The following is a 21,472-nucleotide window of genomic DNA, read 5'->3' as shown; positions in this document are numbered from 1 at the left end:
TATAATGGAAATTAAAATGGATTGTTTGACCATCCGTTGTACGAACGCTATAAAGGTTGGACATGCCCCTGCAATAAGCACCAGAGATGGCGGACGGTTGTGGGAGGGTTGTGTGGGCGTTGTGGGAAACGTTTGACCTGACTTAATAGCTTGTGTATTGCATTTCCACATCTCTCTGTTGTTCTGAAAACGTCTGAAACTCTACCTCTGTAAAGAGTACCTTAAATAATCCCACAGCACAGCATCAACAGCACACACACACACACACACACACACACACACACACACACACACACACACACACACACACACACACACACACACCAGCTCTCAACCTTTAGCCTGAACCTTTAGCTATATTGAGAAGTCCTGTTTGGCGGTACATGGATCTAGCGTGTTGGCTTGATGTTTACTGAACCACACTATGACATGCCTGGTACAACTTCCTAACCTGGTTCATGTACCCAAAAGAGAGAGAGACAGGGAGGAGGAGCGAGGGCTGAAAGGCATGGTCATTTTGGCCCAGTGGTGTAGAGGACAAAATGATTGGGGGAAGAGAGTGATAGAGAGACACAGGAAGAGATGGTAAAAGGCTGGTAATATTGGCCTGATAATGTGGAGGAAAGAAGGAGAGAAAGAGATTTAGAGAGAGATAGAAGGGGAGAGATGGTAAAAGGCTGGTAATATTCTGTCCATCTTGTAGCTACAGAGGAGTGCTGGGAGTGTGAGCTCTATGATTGGTGGTAATAAGGTGTTGATTGGTGAGCTACGGCAAGCAAAGGGACCCAGTTTGTCTCAATCAGGCATATGGGGGTGGTGGTGATTAGAGCATAGAGGCAGGGAGAGGGTGTGTGTGTGTACGTGTGTGTACTTTGGTCTGCCTGGCTAATTATCACTCTTCTATTTCAGGATATGGGCCTTGTTCGCATTGTCTATGTCGCTACTCTCTCCGTCTTGTTCTCTCTGTGGCTGTATGCACATCTCTAACTCACACAAACACTCACTAACACTCTCCTTTCTCCAGAGTCCGTTATGGAGTGTCCCCACAATTGCCATGGCAACGGTGACTGTCTGTCTGGAACGTGTCATTGCTTCCCAGGGTTCCTTGGGCCGGATTGCTCAAGAGGTAAGACACAGACATGCACACACGCCGTTTGAGAGGAGTAAACCCACTATCACCTCCCGTAATTGGCTGTAGATTGTTGTCCCGGCGAGTACATTGATTCAGGCACAGAGACGCACATACACTATCTCTCACGCTCTCTCACGCTCTCTCTCTCACGCTCTCTCACACGCTCTCTCGCTCTCTCTCTCTCTCTCTTTCTCTCTCTCTATCTCTCACGCTCTCTCACGCTCTCTCTCACGCTCTCTCTCACGCTCTCTCTCTCACGCTCTCTCTCGCTCTCTCTCTCGCTCTCTCACGCTCTCTCTCGTCTCTCTCACGCTCTCTCTCTCTCTCTCTCACGCTCTCTCGCACGCTCTCTCACATGCTCGCTCTCTCACATGCTCTCTCTCTCACGCTCTCTCTCTCACGCTCTCTCTCACGCTCTCTCTCTCTCTCTCTCTCGCTCTCTCTCTCTCTCTCTCTCTCTCTCTCTCTCTCTCTCTCTCTCTCTCTCACACACACACACACACACTCACTGATTCAGTCAGTCGGTACCTCTGCGTCTCTGCCAAGTACTACCTCCATCAAGGAGGCTCTCTTCATCTCCACTTTCATCATTATACAATAGTGTGCTTGACTGGAGCTCAAACAAAGAGAAAAGGGTCTCACAAGTCATTAGAAAGTCTAATGTCCCTCCATCCATCACTGTTCATCAGCTCTCTGCTTATATTCCCTCAGAATTATACTGAAGAGTTGCTGAAGTGACTTCTGTGTCCCTTTCTATCTCACTATATATCTCTCTGTTAACCTGGTGATACCCTGTATATATCTCTATTAACCTGGTGATACCCTGTATATATCTCTCTATTAACCTGGTGATACCCTGTATATATCTCTCTATTAACCTGGTGATACCCTGTATATATCTCTATTAACTTGGTGATACCCTGTATATATCTCTATTAACTTGGTGATACCCTGTATATATCTCTATTAACTTGGTGATACTCTGTATATATATCTCTATTAACTTGGTGATACCCTGTATATATCTCTCTATTAACCTGGTGATACCCTGTATATATCTCTATTAACTTGGTGATACCCTGTATATATCTCTATTAACTTGGTGATACTCTGTATATATATCTCTATTAACCTGGTGATACCCTATATATATCTCTATTAACTTGGTGATACTCTGTATATATATCTCTATTAACTTGGTGATACCCTGTATATATCTCTATTAACTTGGTGATACCCTGTATATATCTCTATTAACTTGGTGATACCCTGTATATATCTCTATTAACTTGGTGATACCCTGTATATATCTCCATTAACTTGGTGATACCCTGTATATATCTCTATTAACTTGGTGATACCCTGTATATATCTCTATTAACTTGGTGATACCCTGTATATATCTCTATTAACTTGGTGATACCCTGTATATATCTCTATTAACTTGGTGATACTCTGTATATATATCTCTATTAACTTGGCGATACCCTGTATATATCTCTATTAACTTGGTGATACCCTGTATATATCTCCATTAACTTGGTGATACCCTGTATATATCTCTATTAACTTGGTGATACCCAGTATATATCTCTATTAACTTGGTGATACCCTGTATATATCTCTATTAACTTGGTGATACCCTGTATATATCTCTATTAACTTGGTGATACTCTGTATATATATCTCTATTAACTTGGTGATACCCTGTATATATCTCTCTATTAACCTGGTGATACCCTGTATATATCTCTATTAACTTGGTGATACCCTGTATATATCTCTATTAACTTGGTGATACCCTGTATATATCTCTCTGTTAACCTGGTGATACCCTGTATATATCTCTCTATTAACCTGGTGATACCCTGTATATATCTCTATTAACCTGGTGATACCCTGTATATATCTCTATTAACTTGGTGATATCCTGTATATATCTCTATTAACCTGGTGATACCCTGTATATATCTCTCTATTAACCTGGTGATACCCTGTTATATATCTCTATTAACCTGGTGATACCCTGTATATCTCTCTTTTAACCTGGTGATACCCTGTATATATCTCTATTAACCTGGTGATACCCTGTATATATCTCTCTATTAACCTGGTGATATCCTGTATATATCTCTATTAACCTGGTGATACCCTGTATATCTCTCTATTAACCTGGTGATACCCTCTATATCTCTCTATTAACCTGGTGATACCCTGTATATATCTCTCTATTAACCTGGTGATACCCTGTATATATATCTCTATTAACCTGGTGATACCCTGTATATGTCTCTTTTAACCTGGTGATACCCTGTATATATCTCTATTAACCTGGTGATACCCTGTATATATCTCTATTAACCTGGTGACCCCAACAAAAAAACATGTATTTACAATATTGCAAAAACGTTTAAATGGAACATATATCTCATGAGACTGTGTTGCCATGCATGTGTGAATGTGCACACTGTATTATGTGTATGCTCGTGTGTGTGTTTATGCACATTCACGATGTATACACAAACATTCATTTGTCCCTCTGTGTCCCGTTGCAGCTTCGTGCCCCGTGCTGTGCAGTGGTAACGGCCAGTACTCCAGGGGTCGCTGCCTGTGCTTCAGTGGCTGGAAGGGGACAGAGTGTGACGTGCCCAGCAACCAGTGTATAGACATCCACTGTGGGGGACACGGCATCTGTATCATGGGCATCTGTGCCTGCAACACCGGATACAAGGGAGACAACTGTGAAGAAGGTAAGAGATCAGTCCTGTTAGAGGGATCTTTTGATTTGCACTGCCCTTTTCCTTCTCTCCTCGGTGTGTGTGTGTGTGTGTGTGTGTGTGTGTGTGTGTGTGTGTGTGTGTGTGTGTGTGTGTGTGTGTGTGTGTGTGTGTGTGTGTGTGTGTGTGTGAGTTCAGACACATCCTCTTCCCCTCTTCCTTCCTTGTCAGCCAGTCAGTATTTGATTGCTCAGTATTCACCATCATAATCGTTACCGCCAGCCAATAGTTCAGTATTACAGAAACAATTGCTGCTCTCTACTTCAAAGAGCAAATAATTACATCGCTGTCCCCATCGATGCGTGGCTTGAGACACACACACTGACTCGCTCTCACACATGCACCACACACTGACAGAGAATGGAGAATATTAGATTAGCTAAATTATCCTGGCATGTACCTGCTACGCTAGCCTACAAAACAACCCATCAGAAGGCTAGCTCTGTCTGTACATTAGGTCCAATTATTGCACTTCCCTATGGGAGAAAATCTCATCTTCGCTGCTCAATAAAATGTATCTCTGCCAGCCTCCTGCTACTGACACACACACACACACACACACACACACACACACACACACACACACACACACACACACACACACACACACCCCACAATCCGACGCTAATGCAATTAGTTTGCAGTGAATGTTATTGTGAGGTCTGTGACCCAGTCAGTAGTCAATGGACAGATTAAGACCCATCATCACTAAGACAGCAGAGGGAAGTAACTGCAGCTCAACAAGTATCAGCCCAGGCAACTTGCTGGGAATCAACAGACAAATCAAATCACATTTTATTTGTCACATGCGCACAATGCAACAGGTGGGGATCTGAGGACCCATGCCAAATCTTTTCAGTCTCCTGAGGGGGAAAAGGTTTTGTCGTACCCTCTTCACGGCTGTCTTGGTGTGTTTGGACCATGATAGTTTGTTGGTGATGTGGACACCAAGGAACTTGAAACTCTCGACCCGCTCCATTACATCCCTGTCGATGTTAGCGGGGGCCTGTTTGGCCCGCCTTTTCCTGTAGTCCACGATCAGCTCCTTTGTCTTGCTCACATTGAGGGAGGGGTTGTTGTGTCCCTATAGGCTGTGTCATCGTTGTCGGTGATCAGGCCTCCCACTGTTGTGTCATCAGCAAACTTGATGATGGTGTTGGAGTCGTGCTTGGCCACGCAGTCACGGGTGAACAGGGAGTACAGGAGGGGACTAAGCACGCACCCCTGAGGGGCTCCAGTGTTGAGGATCAGCGTGGCAGATGTGTTGTTGCCTACCCTCACCACCTGGGGGCGGCCCATCAGGAAGTCCAGGATCCAGTTGCAAAGGGAGGTGTTTAGTTCCAGGTTCCTTAGCTTAGTGATGACCTTTGTAAGCACTATGGTGTGGAACGCTGAGCTGTAGACGCTCACAAACCCAGAGATAGTATACACACACACCGACACACACACAAACACAATTCCTCTGTTCCACAGTGAGTGTTTGTGTACTGTATGTTTACATTTGCTCTGTGCAACAATCCAAAGTGACAGCAGTTGGTTGGGAATTGATTGCGACAAATCAACCTCTCTCTCCTTCCCCTCCTCCCTCCAGTGGACTGCCTGGACCCTGGCTGTTCGGCCCATGGTGTGTGTATCCACGGGGAGTGCCACTGCAGCCCGGGCTGGGGGGGCACCAACTGTGAGATCCTCAAGACCATGTGCCCCGACCAGTGCTCCGGCCACGGCACCTACCAAAGCGAAAGCGGCACCTGCACCTGCGACACCAACTGGACCGGCCCCGACTGCTCCGTCGGTACGTTGTTGGTGCGAGCACGTTGTTTGAACGTTGGTAAAGGTTATTAGTTGTTAGCATGCTAGCCTTCACTCAGAAGTACTACATTTCTCTACAGCTTCTCTCACACCGTTGTGCCATGGCCTTCCCATCTATATTCTTTTACTGTATTGCTCTCTCTTTCATTCTTTATCTCTCTCTTTTCACTGCTGCTTTGTTGACTAATGCTGTTATGAAGGCAGCAGTGTGACTTTTATATTAACTGGGCTTAGATTGGACAGAGCACATCGATCTGATCCATTTTTAATTTGAGAGAAAGCTGTGTTTATTTGCCTCTAACACACGGGCTCAGCCAGCAAAGAGAAGGAAGGATGGAGGGAGAGCAAGGGCCGTGGGTTTGTTAATTACACTGAGTTTAAATTAAATAAGACTGCACTGCTAATTGCTAGAGAACAGAGAGGGAGGGATGGAGAGAAAGAGTGAGACTGAGAGAAAGAGAGAGAATGGAGGGCGATTCCACACCAGGACAGCCCAAAAATATTGATTTGTTCTGGCAATTCTCATATAGAAACTTCATTGGGAGGACGGATGTTTGACAATTCTCTCCCTTTTTTTGTTGTTTTTTTAAATCAGGAGGAAGTGGACATTTGAGTCCCTTATTAGACCTATACATGTGTTGTGTAAGACCGTATGATCTGTGAACCGTGCATGATACAGACAACATCTTCGTGTCATTATGCTCCTTATAGTGGAGATTCAGATATGAAAAATAGAAAATATAGAAATATTTATATGTCAAAAGTTCCCTTTTTTTTTATCTTGTTCATTTCAAGAAGCATTGTTTGGAACAATATGCTCTATACCTGAAACCCCACCTCTACACCTGAAACCCCACCTCTTTAAGGAATAGCTAGGATAGGATAAAGTAATCCTTCTAACCCCCCCCCCCCCCCTTAAATGATTTAGATGCACTATTGTAAAGTGGTTGTTCCACTGGATATCATAAGGTGAATGCACCAATTTGTAAGTCGCTCTGGATAAGAGAGTCTGCTAAATGACTTAAATGTAAAATGTAAATGTATACGTGCATCGACTTCCCAGAGTGGGCGGAGTGATTCACACATTCACACATGATTTTTTGGAAAGATAATAATGTCAAAAGCATGTCAAACATCCTTCCTCCCAATGAAATTTCTATGTGAGAATTGACCGAAAAATCGGAGATAACCTAAATATTTTTGGGGCTGTCCACGGTGACCTTCAAACAGACGTGACCAGAGCCTCAGTCTGGTCACCGCTCCAGGCCGCTCTCTCCCTCCCCTCCCTCCCTCCCTCCCTCCCTCCCTCCCTCCCTCCCTGCTTCAGACAGCGCCCGCCACGTCTCACACATACATACATACCCACACACACACACACGGCGACACGGCGATGGCAGTGACGAACAGCGCCACTTCCTGACACACAACACACTCTCTCTCACACACACTCACACACACACACAACGGTAATGGCAGCTCGCCACAGGCAGCGGCGGCCCACACTGAGCGCAGCCCCTCCAGGGGGCTGATGGAACTTTAGAGACCGAGAAAGACTGAGCGGTCGGGGGTCCGTTGGTCTGTTGGTCTTACCTGGAATGACTCCGAGATGAACCTCTCAATCTTCTAGCCGCTGACTGATAGCTAGTCTGAGAGAACTCCGCTCAATCAATGTCTTCTATCTAGCCACTGACTTCAACTGGAATTGCTTCTCTTAGCCACTGTCTGATAGCAACGGTCCTACGGTCGATTATTTGTCCCTGCCGGCAACGAGTCCAAGAAGTAGCAACATTTCAGATGCTGTTATTCCTATACCCGTGCTATAGCACTGTAGTTAACATTGTATGAGGTTTTTCTTCCAGTATTACTACAGTGATCTGTTCTGAACTCTCAGACACAGGTCTCATCCCTACTACTGGGTTGTGTTTCCACAGGACAGTATTTCAGTAAGATGTAGATACTGTATTCAGTAGTTAACCAGGGTGGGGTCTGTCCGAGTATAGTCTTTCACCCTGCCAGACATCTGCTGCCTGCAATCCTGACTGTCTGTCTGTATGTACAGACCTGCCAAGACAGACACAAGACAAAACATTGTGACTGTGGTTCAGTTGGTAGAGCATGGCGCTTGCAACGCCAGGGTTGTGGGTTTGATTCCCCCGGGGGACCAGTATGAATGTGAGTGCACTCACTTCTGTGAGTTGCTCTGGATAAGAGCGTCTGCTAAATGACGAACATGTCATGTCAAGTGTTGAGTGTCTCTCTTATATTTTGTGCAAACAACAATTCATTCAAACACCGCTCCCCCTCAGTTTAAATTTCAAGGTGGTATCAATAAAGGCGTTCCTGTCGTCTTCATGTAACCGCAACAAAAAGGCTCTGAATGGAAAACAAGTGTCACTTCAACTCAGAGCTAAAAGTGATTGGTGGAATTTTAACGCACACTTCTGGTTCAAATGGTCTACGCTCTGAAGAACAGAACAGAGACAAAAACAGTTCCCTGTCAACTGACAACATTCCATCAGTCTGTACCAAACAAGCCCAGATTGTGAGCAGGCGTCCATCTATGGGCCCCACTGCAGCAGGATTGATTCATCTGTGGTTGATTGGTTTGGGTGTCATTCTGCTTCAGGCACAGTGGCGAATCCTTGTGTCTGGCTGGATGGCTGGCTAACGGTGTCTACCCATACTCTACCCTTATCCTATTCCTACCCTGTCTGAGGTAAAGTTCAATATGTCTACTCTCATAGCCTGAACTGTCCATACTCAATGATCACACCTCTGTCCCCCCCCCCCCCCCACTCGCACACACACACACACACACACACACACACACACACACACACACACACACACACACACACACACACACACACACACACCCCCCACATCACCCACACCAACACCTCAGACCCACCACAGGACCACGCACCCCCACCACCGTGCCCCACCCAGGAACCTTCAAAACCTCCCAGACTCTTCATGCTACACCGTGTCAGCCACGGGGGACAGACGTGTCAGGGTAGAAAGGTGTTCTTTGAGAAATACCAGGCTGACAACCATATCCACCCGACCCCGACCCCACCCGCTGCCAGCCCAAAACACAATAGTGGAAGCATTGTGCCAACGGAGACCCTGCCTGGCTACAGTTGAAACAGAGATAGATGAAACCTTATGGTGGACGCTACTAGCACACCCTGATAACTAGCTAGCGATTCCACATCATTACACACTGACACTAACGTTTCCTTCTTTGTGTGTGTGTGTGTGTGTGTGTGTGTGTGTGTGTGTGTGTGTGTGTGTGTGTGTGTGTGTGTGTGTGTGTGTGTGTGTGTGTGTGTGTGTGTGTGTGTGTGTACAGAGGTGTGTGCGGTGGACTGCGGCTCCCATGGCGTGTGTTTCGGGGGCAGCTGTCGTTGCGAGGAGGGCTGGACGGGTACGGTCTGTGACCAGAAGGCCTGCCACCCCATGTGCACTAAGAACGGAGTCTGCAAGGAGGGCAAGTGTGAGTGCAACCAGGGCTGGACCGGCGAGCACTGCAACATCGGTAGGTCTACTGAAGAATACACACGCCTACAGTAGATATACACATGAATAATTCATACGGTCGACAAATAAAGACATTTTTACAAGGAAACACACACGTTTTCACACACGTTTTCTCTCTCTCACACACACACACACACACACACACACGTCAATCACACATAGCCCTCTACCTCTGAAGCTGTCTGTCCATCCATGATTCCCCCAGCTCTCACACCACGGAGGACTCCAACCTGGGGGACTATATGGCTTTGAACAGCCAGCTGAAGTAGCATCTGATCCCAGTCTCCTCTTTCCTCTCAAACCTCTCCATCCCTCTCTTTACAAGGGCCTGGCTAACTCCCTCCCACTCTGCAGCCTGCTCTTTGTAGTCACTCACGTTACCTGTGTTAAGAAGGCCTGCGGAGTCCCCATGGGCCGCTGCTGACCTTTAACCTCTATCAAAACACTGACATTTACTGTAGTTAAGGCAGTGTGGAGAAGATAGACTGTGTGAGTCCTGTTCCAAGCTCTCCATCTTAACACGAGGGTACGGAGCAGGGTTGTAAATGCCTGCCGCGTTTCTGTTTAGCTTTTAAGCCGGGTGTGAAACAAACACCAAAGACTGAAACAGGCCAAAGCCTCCTCTATACGATGGAAAGATACGAGCCCTTAAGAGAACTGACAAATCCTGTTTGGGTAATTGTTTCCCTCTCAACCCCTACATCACAAAACCTACTTAATTGTTATCAAGCAAGTCTTGTTTTGTCGGCTGATTCCCTGATATTAAGTCGATTGCGGAGCAGAATGCATGTTCTCTCCTCGCACACACGCACGCAGAACTCGTGTTCTGTTCTGCCTCGATCTCTGCAGCACAAACTCAGCAGGGGTGTGTTTTGAGGCGTCGTTCTGCTTCACTCAATTAGTCAACATTGGGGAGCGGATCTCGTTGACAGACTGAACGGGCCCCCATTGTGGCTGGCCGTCTTTATTAGGATCTGGTCCATTATTCAAACGAAAAATCTGATGAATTAGCCAGAGTTAAAGTTTAGCATGGTGTCCCCCACTCATTTAGAGGTCGAGTTAGAGTTTAGCATGGTGTCCCTCACTCATTTAGAGGTCGAGTTAGAGTTTAGCATGGTGTCCCCCACTCATTTAGAGGTCGAGTTAGAGTTTAGCATGGTGTCCCCCACTCATTTAGAGGTCGAGTTAGAGTTTAGCATGGTTTCCAACCACTCATTTAGAGGTCGAGTTAGAGTTTAGCATGGTGTCCTCCACTCATTTAGAGGTCGAGTTAGAGTTTAGCATGGTGTCCCCCACTCATTTAGAGGTCGAGTTAGAGTTTAGCATGGTGTCCCCCACTCATTTAGAGGTCGAGTTAGAGTTTAGCATGGTGTCCCCCACTCATTTAGAGGTCGAGTTAGAGTTTAGCATGGTGTCCCCCACTCATTTAGAGGTCGAGTTAGAGTTTAGCATGGTTTCCAACCACTCATTTAGAGGTCGAGTTAGAGTTTAGCATGGTGTCCTCCATTCATTTAGCGGTCGAGTTAGAGTTTAGCATGGTGTCCCCCACTCATTTAGAGGTCGAGTTAGAGTTTAGCATGGTGTCCCCCACTCATTTAGAGGTCGAGTTAGAGTTTAGCATGGTGTCCCCCACTCATTTAGAGGTCGAGTTAGAGTTTAGCATGGTGTCCCCCACTCATTTAGAGGTCGAGTTAGAGTTTAGCATGGTTTCCAACCACTCATTTAGAGGTCGAGTTAGAGTTTAGCATGGTGTCCAACCATTCATTTAGAGGTCGAGTTAGAGTTTAGCATGGTGTCCCCCACTCATTTAGAGGTCGAGTTAGAGTTTAGCATGGTGTCCCCCACTCATTTAGAGGTCGAGTTAGAGTTTAGCATGGTGTCCCCACTCATTTAGAGGTCGAGTTAGAGTTTAGCATGGTGTCCCCCACTCATTTAGAGGTCGAGTTAGAGTTTAGCATGGTGTCCCCCACTCATTTAGAGGTCGAGTTAGAGTTTAGCATGGTTTCCAACCACTCATTTAGAGGTCGAGTTAGAGTTTAGCATGGTGTCCTCCATTCATTTAGCGGTCGAGTTAGAGTTTAGCATGGTGTCCCCCACTCATTTAGAGGTCGAGTTAGAGTTTAGCATGGTGTCCCCCACTCATTTAGAGGTCGAGTTAGAGTTTAGCATGGTGTCCCCCACTCATTTAGCGGTCGAGTTAGAGTTTAGCATGGTGTCCTCCACTCATTTAGCGGTCGAGTTAGAGTTTAGCATGGTGTCCCCCACTCATTTAGAGGTTGAGTTAGAGTTTAGCATGGTGTCCCCCACTCATTTAGAGGTTGAGTTAGAGTTTAGCATGGTGTCCCCCACTCATTTAGAGGTTGAGTTAGAGTTTAGCATGGTGTCCCCCGCTCATTTAGAGGTTGAGTTAAAGTTTAGCATGATGTCCCCCACTGATTTAGAGGTCGAGTTAGAGTTTAGCATGGTGTCCCCCACTGATTTAGAGGTCGAGTTAGAGTTTAGCATGGTGACCCCCACTCATTTAGCGGTCAAGTTAGAGTTTAACATGGTGTCCCCCACTCATTTAGCGGTCGTTATCGTTAAGGAGCCCGCCTACTAGGTTGGGTTTGCTCCTAGCAGAAATCATGCAATATTAACGTTTGTCCCTCTTGAGACGCCATACCAACAACATATCCAGTAAGACTTCCTCAAACTACTCCTACTTAATGTAAGATGAATAAAAAATCTGTAATGAATTTGGACGGATTTGCAGAGGTCTAAGTCGCGCAATTTTACATCTAAGACGTTTGGTACATTATTTCTCAAGTGAAAAAATGTGCATGAAAACTAGTAATCTCTCATTGAATGACAACAAACATTTAATTGAAGAATCCCATCCAAAGTTCCCACTCCTACTAGGAGTAGTACTGCTGACCAATCACCGACGAAGGGGCGTAGACTTTGGCTACCGAACTTCGACTTGCCTCTCAAGCAAAATTGTTGTGTGCGCGAACAGCCGGGAAAAACCAAAACGAACAAAAAGTCATCATTTTGTCATAATATATGCGCAAACTGTTTTGACTGGGAAGCATGCGACAGGCTTTAGCATGGTGTCCCCCAGCTGTGTGTTTTCAGGTTTCGTGACACTCTCTGCACACACACAGAAAAAATGCGAGCACACACACACACACACACACACACACACACACACACACACACACACACACACACACACACTGACTCACTCTACTCATCATCATGGAGTTAATTTCTTCTGTGTCAATAATGTGTGTCTGATTATCTCTGGCCCAGTGGAGGAAGCACCGACCGCTGCCTCATTCCCCTGAAAATAACACCTTTTGGCTCATTATAAGTCTTCAGACACTTTTTCTTAGCATTCAGACAACAAAATGCAAAGGCAGGATGCTCCTTGAAGCCCTAGTCTGAATCTGAAACCCTGCTGGCGTTGGCTGGGACGTGAGTCCGTGTCCTTAAAAGTTTCACCTCTCTGTCCTTGAGATGTTCTCTCCTGTTTCAGAGTAGCATTTCAGCGGTGGTGAGGGCCACCATGCATCATTTGTGTCTGCTGAAGATAAAGGGCTATTTTTGTTGGGGATATAAGTTAGCAGGAGAATGACTTCCACCAAAGGGGAAGGGACATCAACCAGATAGAACAGCAGAACATTCTAGAATGTTTAGTATGGGACAGATTCCACTGCTGCCACCAACCCAGCTAAGACTTCTGTGTGTTTGTTCGACCCCGCTCTGACCCCGGACCGCATTGCCTCTTACACAATCACAGTACAACCCCCCCCACACACACACCCCCACCCCCACCCCCCCAACCACAATACATACAGTATGTTCTTATCCAATCGCTTATTCAAACAACTCAAACAAAGATTGTATAGTGTAATGTTCAGTCAACACTGGTTTGAATTACTATATCCTCACGCTGTCTCAGTAGAACACCAGTTAGACAGTCTATTACAGTGGCAAGAAAAAGTATGTGAACCCATTGGAATTACCTGGATTTCTGCATAAATTGGTCATCAAATGTTATCTGATCATCATCTAAGTCACAACAATAGACACACATAGTGTACTTAAACTAATAACACAAATTATTGTAATTTGTTTGTCTATATTGAATACATCATTTAAACATTCACAGTGTAGGTTGGAAAAAGTATGTGAACCCCTAGGCTAAACTCCAAAAGCTAATTGGAGTCAGGAGTCAGCTAACCTGGAGTCAATGATCAATGAGACGAGATTGGAGATGTTGGTTAGAGCTGCCTTGCCCTATAAAAAACACTCACAAAATTTGAGCTTGCTATTCACAAGAAGCATTGCCTGATGTGAACCATGCCTTGAACAAAAGAGATCTCAGAAGACCTAAGATTAAGAAGTGTTGACTTGCATAAAGCTGAAAAGGGTTACAAAATATTTCTAAAAGCCTTGATGTTCATCAGTCCACGGTAAGATAAATTGTCTATAAATTGAGAAAGTTCAGCACTGTTGCTGCTCTCCCTAGGAGTGGCCGTCCTGCAAAGATGACTGCAAGAGCACAGCGCAGAATTCTCAATGAGGTTAAGAAGAATCCTAGTGTCAGCAAAAGACTTACAGAAATCTCTGGAACATGCTATCATCTCTGTTGACGAGTCTACGATACGTAAAACACTAAACAAGAATGGTGTTCATGGGAGGACACCACGGAAGAAGCCAAAAAAACATTGCTGCAGGTCTGAAGTTTGCAAAAGTGCACCTGGATGTTCCACAGCGCTACTGGCAAAATATTCTGTGGACAGATGAAACTACAGTTGAGTTGTTTGGAAGGAACACACAACACTATGTGTGGAGAAAAAAAGGTACAGCACACCAACATCAAAACCTCATCCCAACTGTAAAGTATGATGGAGGGAGCATCATGGTTTGGGGCTGCTTTGCTGCCTCAGGGCCTGGACAGCTTGCTATCATCGACGGAAAATTGAATTCCCAAGTTTATCAAGACATTTTGCAGGAGAATGTTAGGCTTTCTGTCCACCATTTGAAGCTCAACAGAAGTTAGGTGATGCAACAGGACAACGACCTAAATCTCAGAAGTAAATCAACAACAGAATGGCTTCAACAGAAGAAAATACACCTTCTGGAGTGGCCCAGTCAGAGTCCTGATCTCAACCCGATTGAGATGCTGTGGCATGACCTCAAGAGAGCGGTTCACACCAGACATCCCAAGAATATTGCTGAACTGAAACAGTTTTGTAAAGAGGAATGGTCCAAAATTCCACCTGACTGTTGTGCAGGTCTGATCCGCAACTACAGAAAACGTTTGGTTGAGGTTATTGCTGCCAAAGGAGGGTCAACCAGTTATTAAATCCAAGGGTTCACATACTTTTCCCACCCTGCACTGTGAATGTTTACATGGTGTGTTCAATAAAGACATGAAAACGTATAATTGTTTGTGTGTTATTAGTTTAAGCAGACTGTGTTTGTCTATTGTTGTGACCTAGATGAAGATCAGATCAAATTTTATGACCAATTCATTCAGAAATCCAGGTACTTTTTCCTGCCACTGTATATGCAGTGGAACTACAGTATAACAACATTAAGACTTATTGAGAGTTAGGAGGCAGTGACGTTTAGCTACTCCATTACTTTTCTACTACAGACATCCCCCCCTTCCTCCATAGCAAATGTTGAATGAGAGAGGAGAAGAACACAGTAGCTATTAAGTCGTCTTCTTCTCTCCTCCGAGACATGCGATCGTGAATAACGATGAGTGAGAAAGTTCCAGAAGATCAAAAGATCATACCCCCAAGACGTGCTAACGTCCCCCGTTATTGGTAACAGTGAGAGGTTAGCATGTCTTGAGGGTATGATCTTCTGGAACTTTCTCACTCATCGTTATTCACGATTACATGTCTCATGATAGAATCCACATTGATGTAGAAGTGTTTAGAAACGTGTTCTATTCTTATTTACAATCAAAGTGACTCCAAAATGACACAATACATTATTTACCATTCATTTCTATTTGGCACAAAATAATCTGAAACACAACCAAAACACACAGCAAATGCATCCAACAAGTTTGTAGAGTCACAAGCTTGATGTAGTGATTGCGTGCTAGGGGTGTCAATATCTTTGACCCCTACCTTTTTGAGATATTACTTGTTAAACAAAATCTTTTTCTCTGAGCAATAGTATTAGTATAAAATTATCTCCCCATTTTTTAGCATACAATATAGCTCACTATTTGACAGATTTATTTTATACAGTCATTATTGCTCATATTTATCGAGGGTGTCAATAATTTCAGATCCCACTCTATCTCTTTCTCTCTCTGTCGTTGTCTGACACAAGGTGGCTTGATGCATCTCCATTTTGAGTGGCTTTACGGAAGTAGTCCACCGCTCATTTGTACTCTGCGAATTGCTTTTCCATACAAAACACAGTGATGATAAGTTGAGTAAATTGTCACTGCGTTGTGTGTGTGATTGGTAGTGGTAAAATAGTGTCCTTGATTTTACTCTAATGTTCCCGCTTGCAAAATGCAGCAAATGAATCGATGTCTCTGAGACGTGGAAGTATCCTTGTTTAAAAGAAAACAACTTAAATTGGCTGAAATTGTTTGTGCTACCTTGTAAATAAATGTTGTCAAGTGTATGTAAGAGTTTGCTAAGAATTTTTCAGCAACAAACCGATAATAATGTCTTCCCTTGACAATTTGAGTTACAGTAAACAGACCAAATCATGTTTGTATAACAATCATGTCCAATAACCAAAATCTCATATGGTCTTTTTTTATCAGCATTCCAAAATACTCTTCTGCGGAGGATAGAAATGTACATTTTTATGGACTTGCACAATGCTCCTAGTTCCTTCTGTAGACATTAGGTTTTGTTAAGAGAGCCACAGGTTCTTCTGCTTCTGCTTCTGCTTCTTCTTCTGCTTCTGCTTCTGCTTCTTCTGCTTCTGCTTCTTCTGCTTCTGCTTCTGCTTCTTCTGCTTCTGCTTCTGCTTCTTCTTCTGCTTCTGCTTCTGCTTCTTCTGCTTCTGCTTCTGCTTCTTCTGCTTCTTCTTCTGCTTCTTCTGCTTCTGCTTCTTCTGCTTCTGCTTCTGCTTCTTCTGCTTCTGCTTCTGCTTCTTCTGCTTCTGCTTCTGCTTCTTCTGCTTCTGCTTCTGCTTCTTCTGCTTCTTCTGCTTCTTCTGCTTCTGCTTCTGCTTCTGCTTCTTCTGATTCTTCTTCTGATTCTTCTTCTGATTCTTCTTCTGATTCTGCTTCTGATTCTTCTTCTGATTCTTCTTCTGATTCTTCTTCTGATTCTTCTTCTGATTCTGCTTCTGATTTTGCTTCTGATTCTTCTTCTGATTCTGATTCTTCTTCTGATTCTTCTTCTGATTCTTCTTCTGATTCTTCTTCTGATTCTTCTTCTGATTCTTCTTCTGATTCTTCTTCTTCTTCTTCTTCTTATGGCTTCTGAATACCTCATCAGTAGGGTTGTCTCCTTTAGTCACACTGAAGACGTGCCCCAAATTGCTCCTATAGGCGCTGGTCAAAAGTAGTGCACTGTGTAGGGAATAGGGTGCCATTAGGGACGGAGACTGATTTTAAAGTAACGTATGGAATATTGTTAAAATATTGTTGCGTGTGCATGTGTGTATGTAGGTGCGTGTGTGTGTTCTGAGAAGTGCAGCTGGTGAACAGGCAGAGACTGAGTGTATTAGTTGAGAACCAGGAAACTGCAGACTTACTGCCCCAAGGTTTCTCCAGCAGTCCAGCTCCAGAACCCCATCCCAGGCTCCCTGTTCTCCCCCTCTGCTCTTCCTCTCCTGGGGCTAGACTGGTGGTCAGTCATCCATCCCTCCCTCCCTCACATCTCTCCATCGCCCAGAATAGCATTGCAGAGCCAGCAATATCTCACCCAGCACCACCACATGTGCCTCCACACACACAGACACACATACTGTACACACATTCATGCACACGCACTCTCCCTCACACACAAACACACTCCCACCAGCTGCAAGTCTGTCTGTGTGTCTGGTTCTGTTTCTCCCCAGATGTCTGTGTGTCTGGTTCTGTTTCTCCCCAGATGTCTGTGTGTCTGGTTCTGTTTCTCCCCAGATGTCTGTGTGTCTGGTTCTGTTTCTCCCCAGATGTCTGTGTGTCTGGTTCTGTTTCTCCCCAGATGTCTGTGTGTCTGTTTGTTTCTCCGTCTGGTTCGCCCAGATGTCTGTGTGTCTGGTTCTGTTTCTCCCCAGATGTCTGTGTGTCTGGTTCTGTTTCTCCCCAGATGTCTGTGTGTCTGGTTCTGTTTCTCCCCAGATGTCTGTGTGTCTGGTTCTGTTTCACCCCAGATGTCTGTGTGTCTGGTTCTGTTTCACCCAGATGTCTGTGTGTCTGGTTCTGTTTCACCCCAGATTCTGTTTCTCCCCATGTCAGATGTCTGTGTGTCTGGTTCTGTTTCTCCCCAGATGTCTGTGTGTCTGGTTCTGTTTCTCCCCAGATGTCTGTGTGTCTGGTTCTGTTTCTCCCCAGATGTCTGTGTGTCTGGTTCTGTTTCTCCCCAGATGTCTGTGTGTCTGGTTCTGTTTCTCCCCAGATGTCTGTGTGTCTGGTTCTGTTTCTCCCCAGATGTCTGTTTGCCTCCAGGTCAGTGTAGCGCCTGATGGTTCACCATTATCATCCAAGGCTGATGCTCGCTAGACAACACACACACACACACACACACACATATACACTCCTCTATCGCTCGCAACAAATTCAAACCATCTATTGCTATTTTCACTGAAATGAGAGACCAAAGTGACTGGTCTCGGTGTCCCTCCCCACCTCAAGCTTCAGATTCAGCTACTAGCTACTGTAGCATTCTTTGTAGTGATTTGTCTTTTAAAACAAAAAAAAAAACTGTTCAAGGTCAGCGTTTCATAAAACACACACACACACACACACACACACACACACACACAAAACACAGCGGTTTGTAAACTCAATTGTGTAGTTAAAACAGTCAAATTGTATTCACAAAAGGCCAAATCATTTTGGTAACTGTGTCCAATAGTTAATTAACGCTGCTACACTCGAGGCTCTGCTTGGGAACTAGGAATCCCATAATCCCCCTCTCAGTACTGCTGAATGGCTGTTCTGTTTTACCACTGATCTGGCTTCTCTCTTAACAGGCTGGTAGCTCCGTCAGTCTAGCCACACACTACCGTTATTATATATACATCACTGTGTGTGTGTGTGTGTGTGTGTGTGTGTGTGTGTGTGTGTGTGTGTGTGTGTGTGTGTGTGTGTGTGTGTGTGTGTGTGTGTGTGTGTGTGTGTGTGTGTGTGTGTGTGTGTGCGCGTGCATGTGTGTGTGTTTGTGTATGTGTGTATGTGTGTGGGCGCGTGTGTTTGTGTGTATGTGTGTGTGCGTCTACTATAGACCAGGGAATGAGTGAGGCTCATAGCCTCATAGCTCAGTAATAACCATGTTGGGGATTGATTGGGGGAAGGGTGGGTGTAGTGGTTTTTCATTGTCCTCAATGGGTTCTGGAGCACTTTGGGCTATAGCATGATTCAAGTCTAAGAAGAGGCCCCCCTGTTTTTATGGTAGGCTCACCTGGAGCTGAGGGGGTTGTTAAAGGCCCCCAGCGCATTAAACGTTAATTAAGATCATGTTAAATCACTGGATACATGCCGGTAGCATCTACCCCAGCTCTCTCTCTCTCTCTCTCTCTCTCTCTCTCTATCTCTCTCTCTCTCTCTCTCTCTCTCTCTCTCTCTCTCTCTTTCTTCCCCTCTCTCTCCTTCTGCTCTCTCTCTCTCCTTCTACCCCTCTGCTCTCTCTCCGTTCCCCCTCATCTCTCTATCCTCCCCTTCATCCCCCTCTCCTCTCCTTCCTCCATCTCTCCATCTTTACCTCAGGGTGGTGATTGAATGGGTCTGGACGTTGTGATATATAATTGTTTCCAGATTAATGTCACTTTAATCAGCGACCGCCAAGAATTGTCCCGACAAATAATGAAGCATTGATGTCTATAAGAGGCTGATTAATTCTGCAGCTTGACCCATAGGCACGCACACACACACACACACACACACACACACACACACACACACACACACACACACAGATGGACACACAGATGGACACACACACAGATACATACTGTACATACACACACAGGTACATACATACTGTACATACACACACAGATGGACACACACACACACACGCACACACACACACAGTCCTCCCTGTCCCGATGTGAGTGGAATATGATGGAAGTAAATGAGAAATCTTTAGTGCAATTAGCTGGTAAATTGCTGCCCCTTTGCTCAGGGTTCAGGGATGATTGCTGCTGTTTTCTTAACCCTGACGTTCCATTAAGAACCCTGACGTTCCATTAAGAACCCTGACGCTCCATTAATTCTATTAAGGGATCCTGTTCCACTCTGGGAAAAGGAGAGGATGACGGCCAATCAAGCTGCCACCTGAGCCAGTGTGTGTATGTGTGAGCTAGTGTGAAGTTCCAGCAAGCAACATCTGAGGCAATTTGTGTGTATGTTAGTGTGAAGCCATAGCAACGACATCTAAGATTGTGTAAGCAATTTAGGGACTGGGTGTTGGCTTTATAAGACAACAGATTGACACACACACACACATATGTATATGTACAGCATTCATACGCTGATGCATCACAACAAGCTAAGTGTCTGATAAAGTATGTCATCTTTAATCTCCCGCTCCCCCCCCCGTCACAACGGCGAGAGAAATCCTAGAGGTTTACATGTGAGGATGGTCGCGGCCACACACACACTCTGGGTCACATGGGATATCCATCACATTTTCAAACACATGTGGTGTGTGTGTGTGTGTGTGTGTGTGTGCGCGCGAGTGTGTAAGGGTGCCTGTGCTCGTAAGTACACTACTAACACTCTGGTAAATAGTCTGCCCTGTTTTTTTCTCCTCTCCTTAACCGCTCACTCTCCTCTCTTTCTCTCTCTCTCCTTTTTTCTCTTTCAAGCTCACAATCCGGATATTAGAGTCAAAGGTACTGTGGTCTCTCTTTCTTCTGCCCCCCCCCATCGTGCTGTGTGGTACATGTGACCGGCCATAGATTCCCAGTAACCCTTCTCCCTCTCTATCTTTTTATCTCTTTTTATCTCTGATTCTGATTCATTGATGTATTGATTCAGTGATTCGGTCTTCTATTGTTACTGTGACTATTTGTTTCTCATGTCTTCATGTCTTGGTACTGTGGGGGAAATCCAATATCATGTCCTTTCTTGGAGCATGGGAGGATGTTCGGTAACTACCAGGCATGGTAGAACTGGGGCGTTTTTTTTTTGCCCACATAACCCACCAACCACTGCTCTCGAACGCCCCCGCGTTGGGCACCGGCCGAGGCCAGAAACGTTCCAGCGGCACGATAGAATAACATTGAAATAACGTCATCTAAGCTCACGCAGCTGACTAGATCTTTTTTTCTTAAAGCAGGGGTGTTATCCCGGATGCTTTGCCTCACTGCTTTTTGTATACGTGTCAGTCTTTTCATTTGTTTGTTTTTTTGCTTTCCCCGAATTGACAATGAAGAATGGCACCTTAAAACGTCCAAAAAACGTGATTATACGTTTATTTGTTAATAAATTGATGGTGTGTTACTAGCACCATCAATGCCTTTTGTAGAGAACTAAGAATTGGAGGCCTTTAAGCTGAAGTGGAGATATGGACTACTTCTTTAACCCTCGACCCTCGACCTTCCAACAGAGCTATCTCCACCGCACACAGAGTGGTATCAGTCTCTCTCTCTCGCGCGCTCTGTCTTCCCTTCTCTGTATCCCCCTGTCTTCCAACAGTATGTCCACGGAATCCTGCCTCCTCCGTTCCTCTCTCCTCTCTCCTCTCTCCTCTCTCCTCTCCTCCTCTCCCCTCCTCTCTTTCTCTCTTTCCTTTTATGTGTTTGTCAGTCGGTCTGCAACCTCCTTCACAGAGACTGAAGTACTGAGTTTTTTTGTTCATTTTTCTTTCCCAAATTTTTCTCCTTTTCCTTGGCCCCCCCTAATCGCAGGATTTAAAGGTAATTCATACAAAAGCCCCAGGGAGATTGTCATGAACAATCACTCTCCGCTCTCCTGTTTTTCCCTCTCTCTCTTTCTTTCTTTCTTTCTTTCTTTCTTTCTTTCTCTCTTGTCTTGAAGCACGGCGTAAACGTGTCTTTGTACCAGTCTCTCACTGTT

The 21,472-nt window shown here is 45.1% G+C and overlaps 1 protein-coding gene across 14 annotated transcripts in view; it reads left to right on the top strand.

The window, feature by feature from the left end:
* Window positions 1–21,472, top strand: part of LOC106610060 (teneurin-3) — a 435,054-nt gene that overhangs the window by 331,086 nt on the left and 82,496 nt on the right. For 7 of the 14 annotated variants that reach the window (XM_014209180.2, XM_014209187.2, XM_014209183.2 and 4 more), the window contains 6 exons: window positions 1,025–1,126; window positions 3,688–3,882; window positions 5,501–5,701; window positions 9,074–9,259; window positions 20,260–20,286; window positions 21,304–21,312. In XM_014209180.2, coding sequence (XP_014064655.1) covers window positions 1,025–1,126; window positions 3,688–3,882; window positions 5,501–5,701; window positions 9,074–9,259; window positions 20,260–20,286; window positions 21,304–21,312 — 720 coding nt within the window. The remainder of the gene's footprint in view (window positions 1–1,024; window positions 1,127–3,687; window positions 3,883–5,500; window positions 5,702–9,073; window positions 9,260–20,259; window positions 20,287–21,303; window positions 21,313–21,472) is intronic. The other 7 variants (XM_014209184.2, XM_014209185.2, XM_045722709.1 and 4 more) reach the window with 2 other exon arrangements.

The sequence above is a fragment of the Salmo salar genome, chromosome ssa08 (genome assembly GCF_905237065.1).
Source record: "Salmo salar chromosome ssa08, Ssal_v3.1, whole genome shotgun sequence".
Lineage (NCBI taxonomy): Eukaryota > Metazoa > Chordata > Actinopteri > Salmoniformes > Salmonidae > Salmo > Salmo salar.
This window is presented reverse-complemented; position numbering and strand designations above follow the sequence as displayed.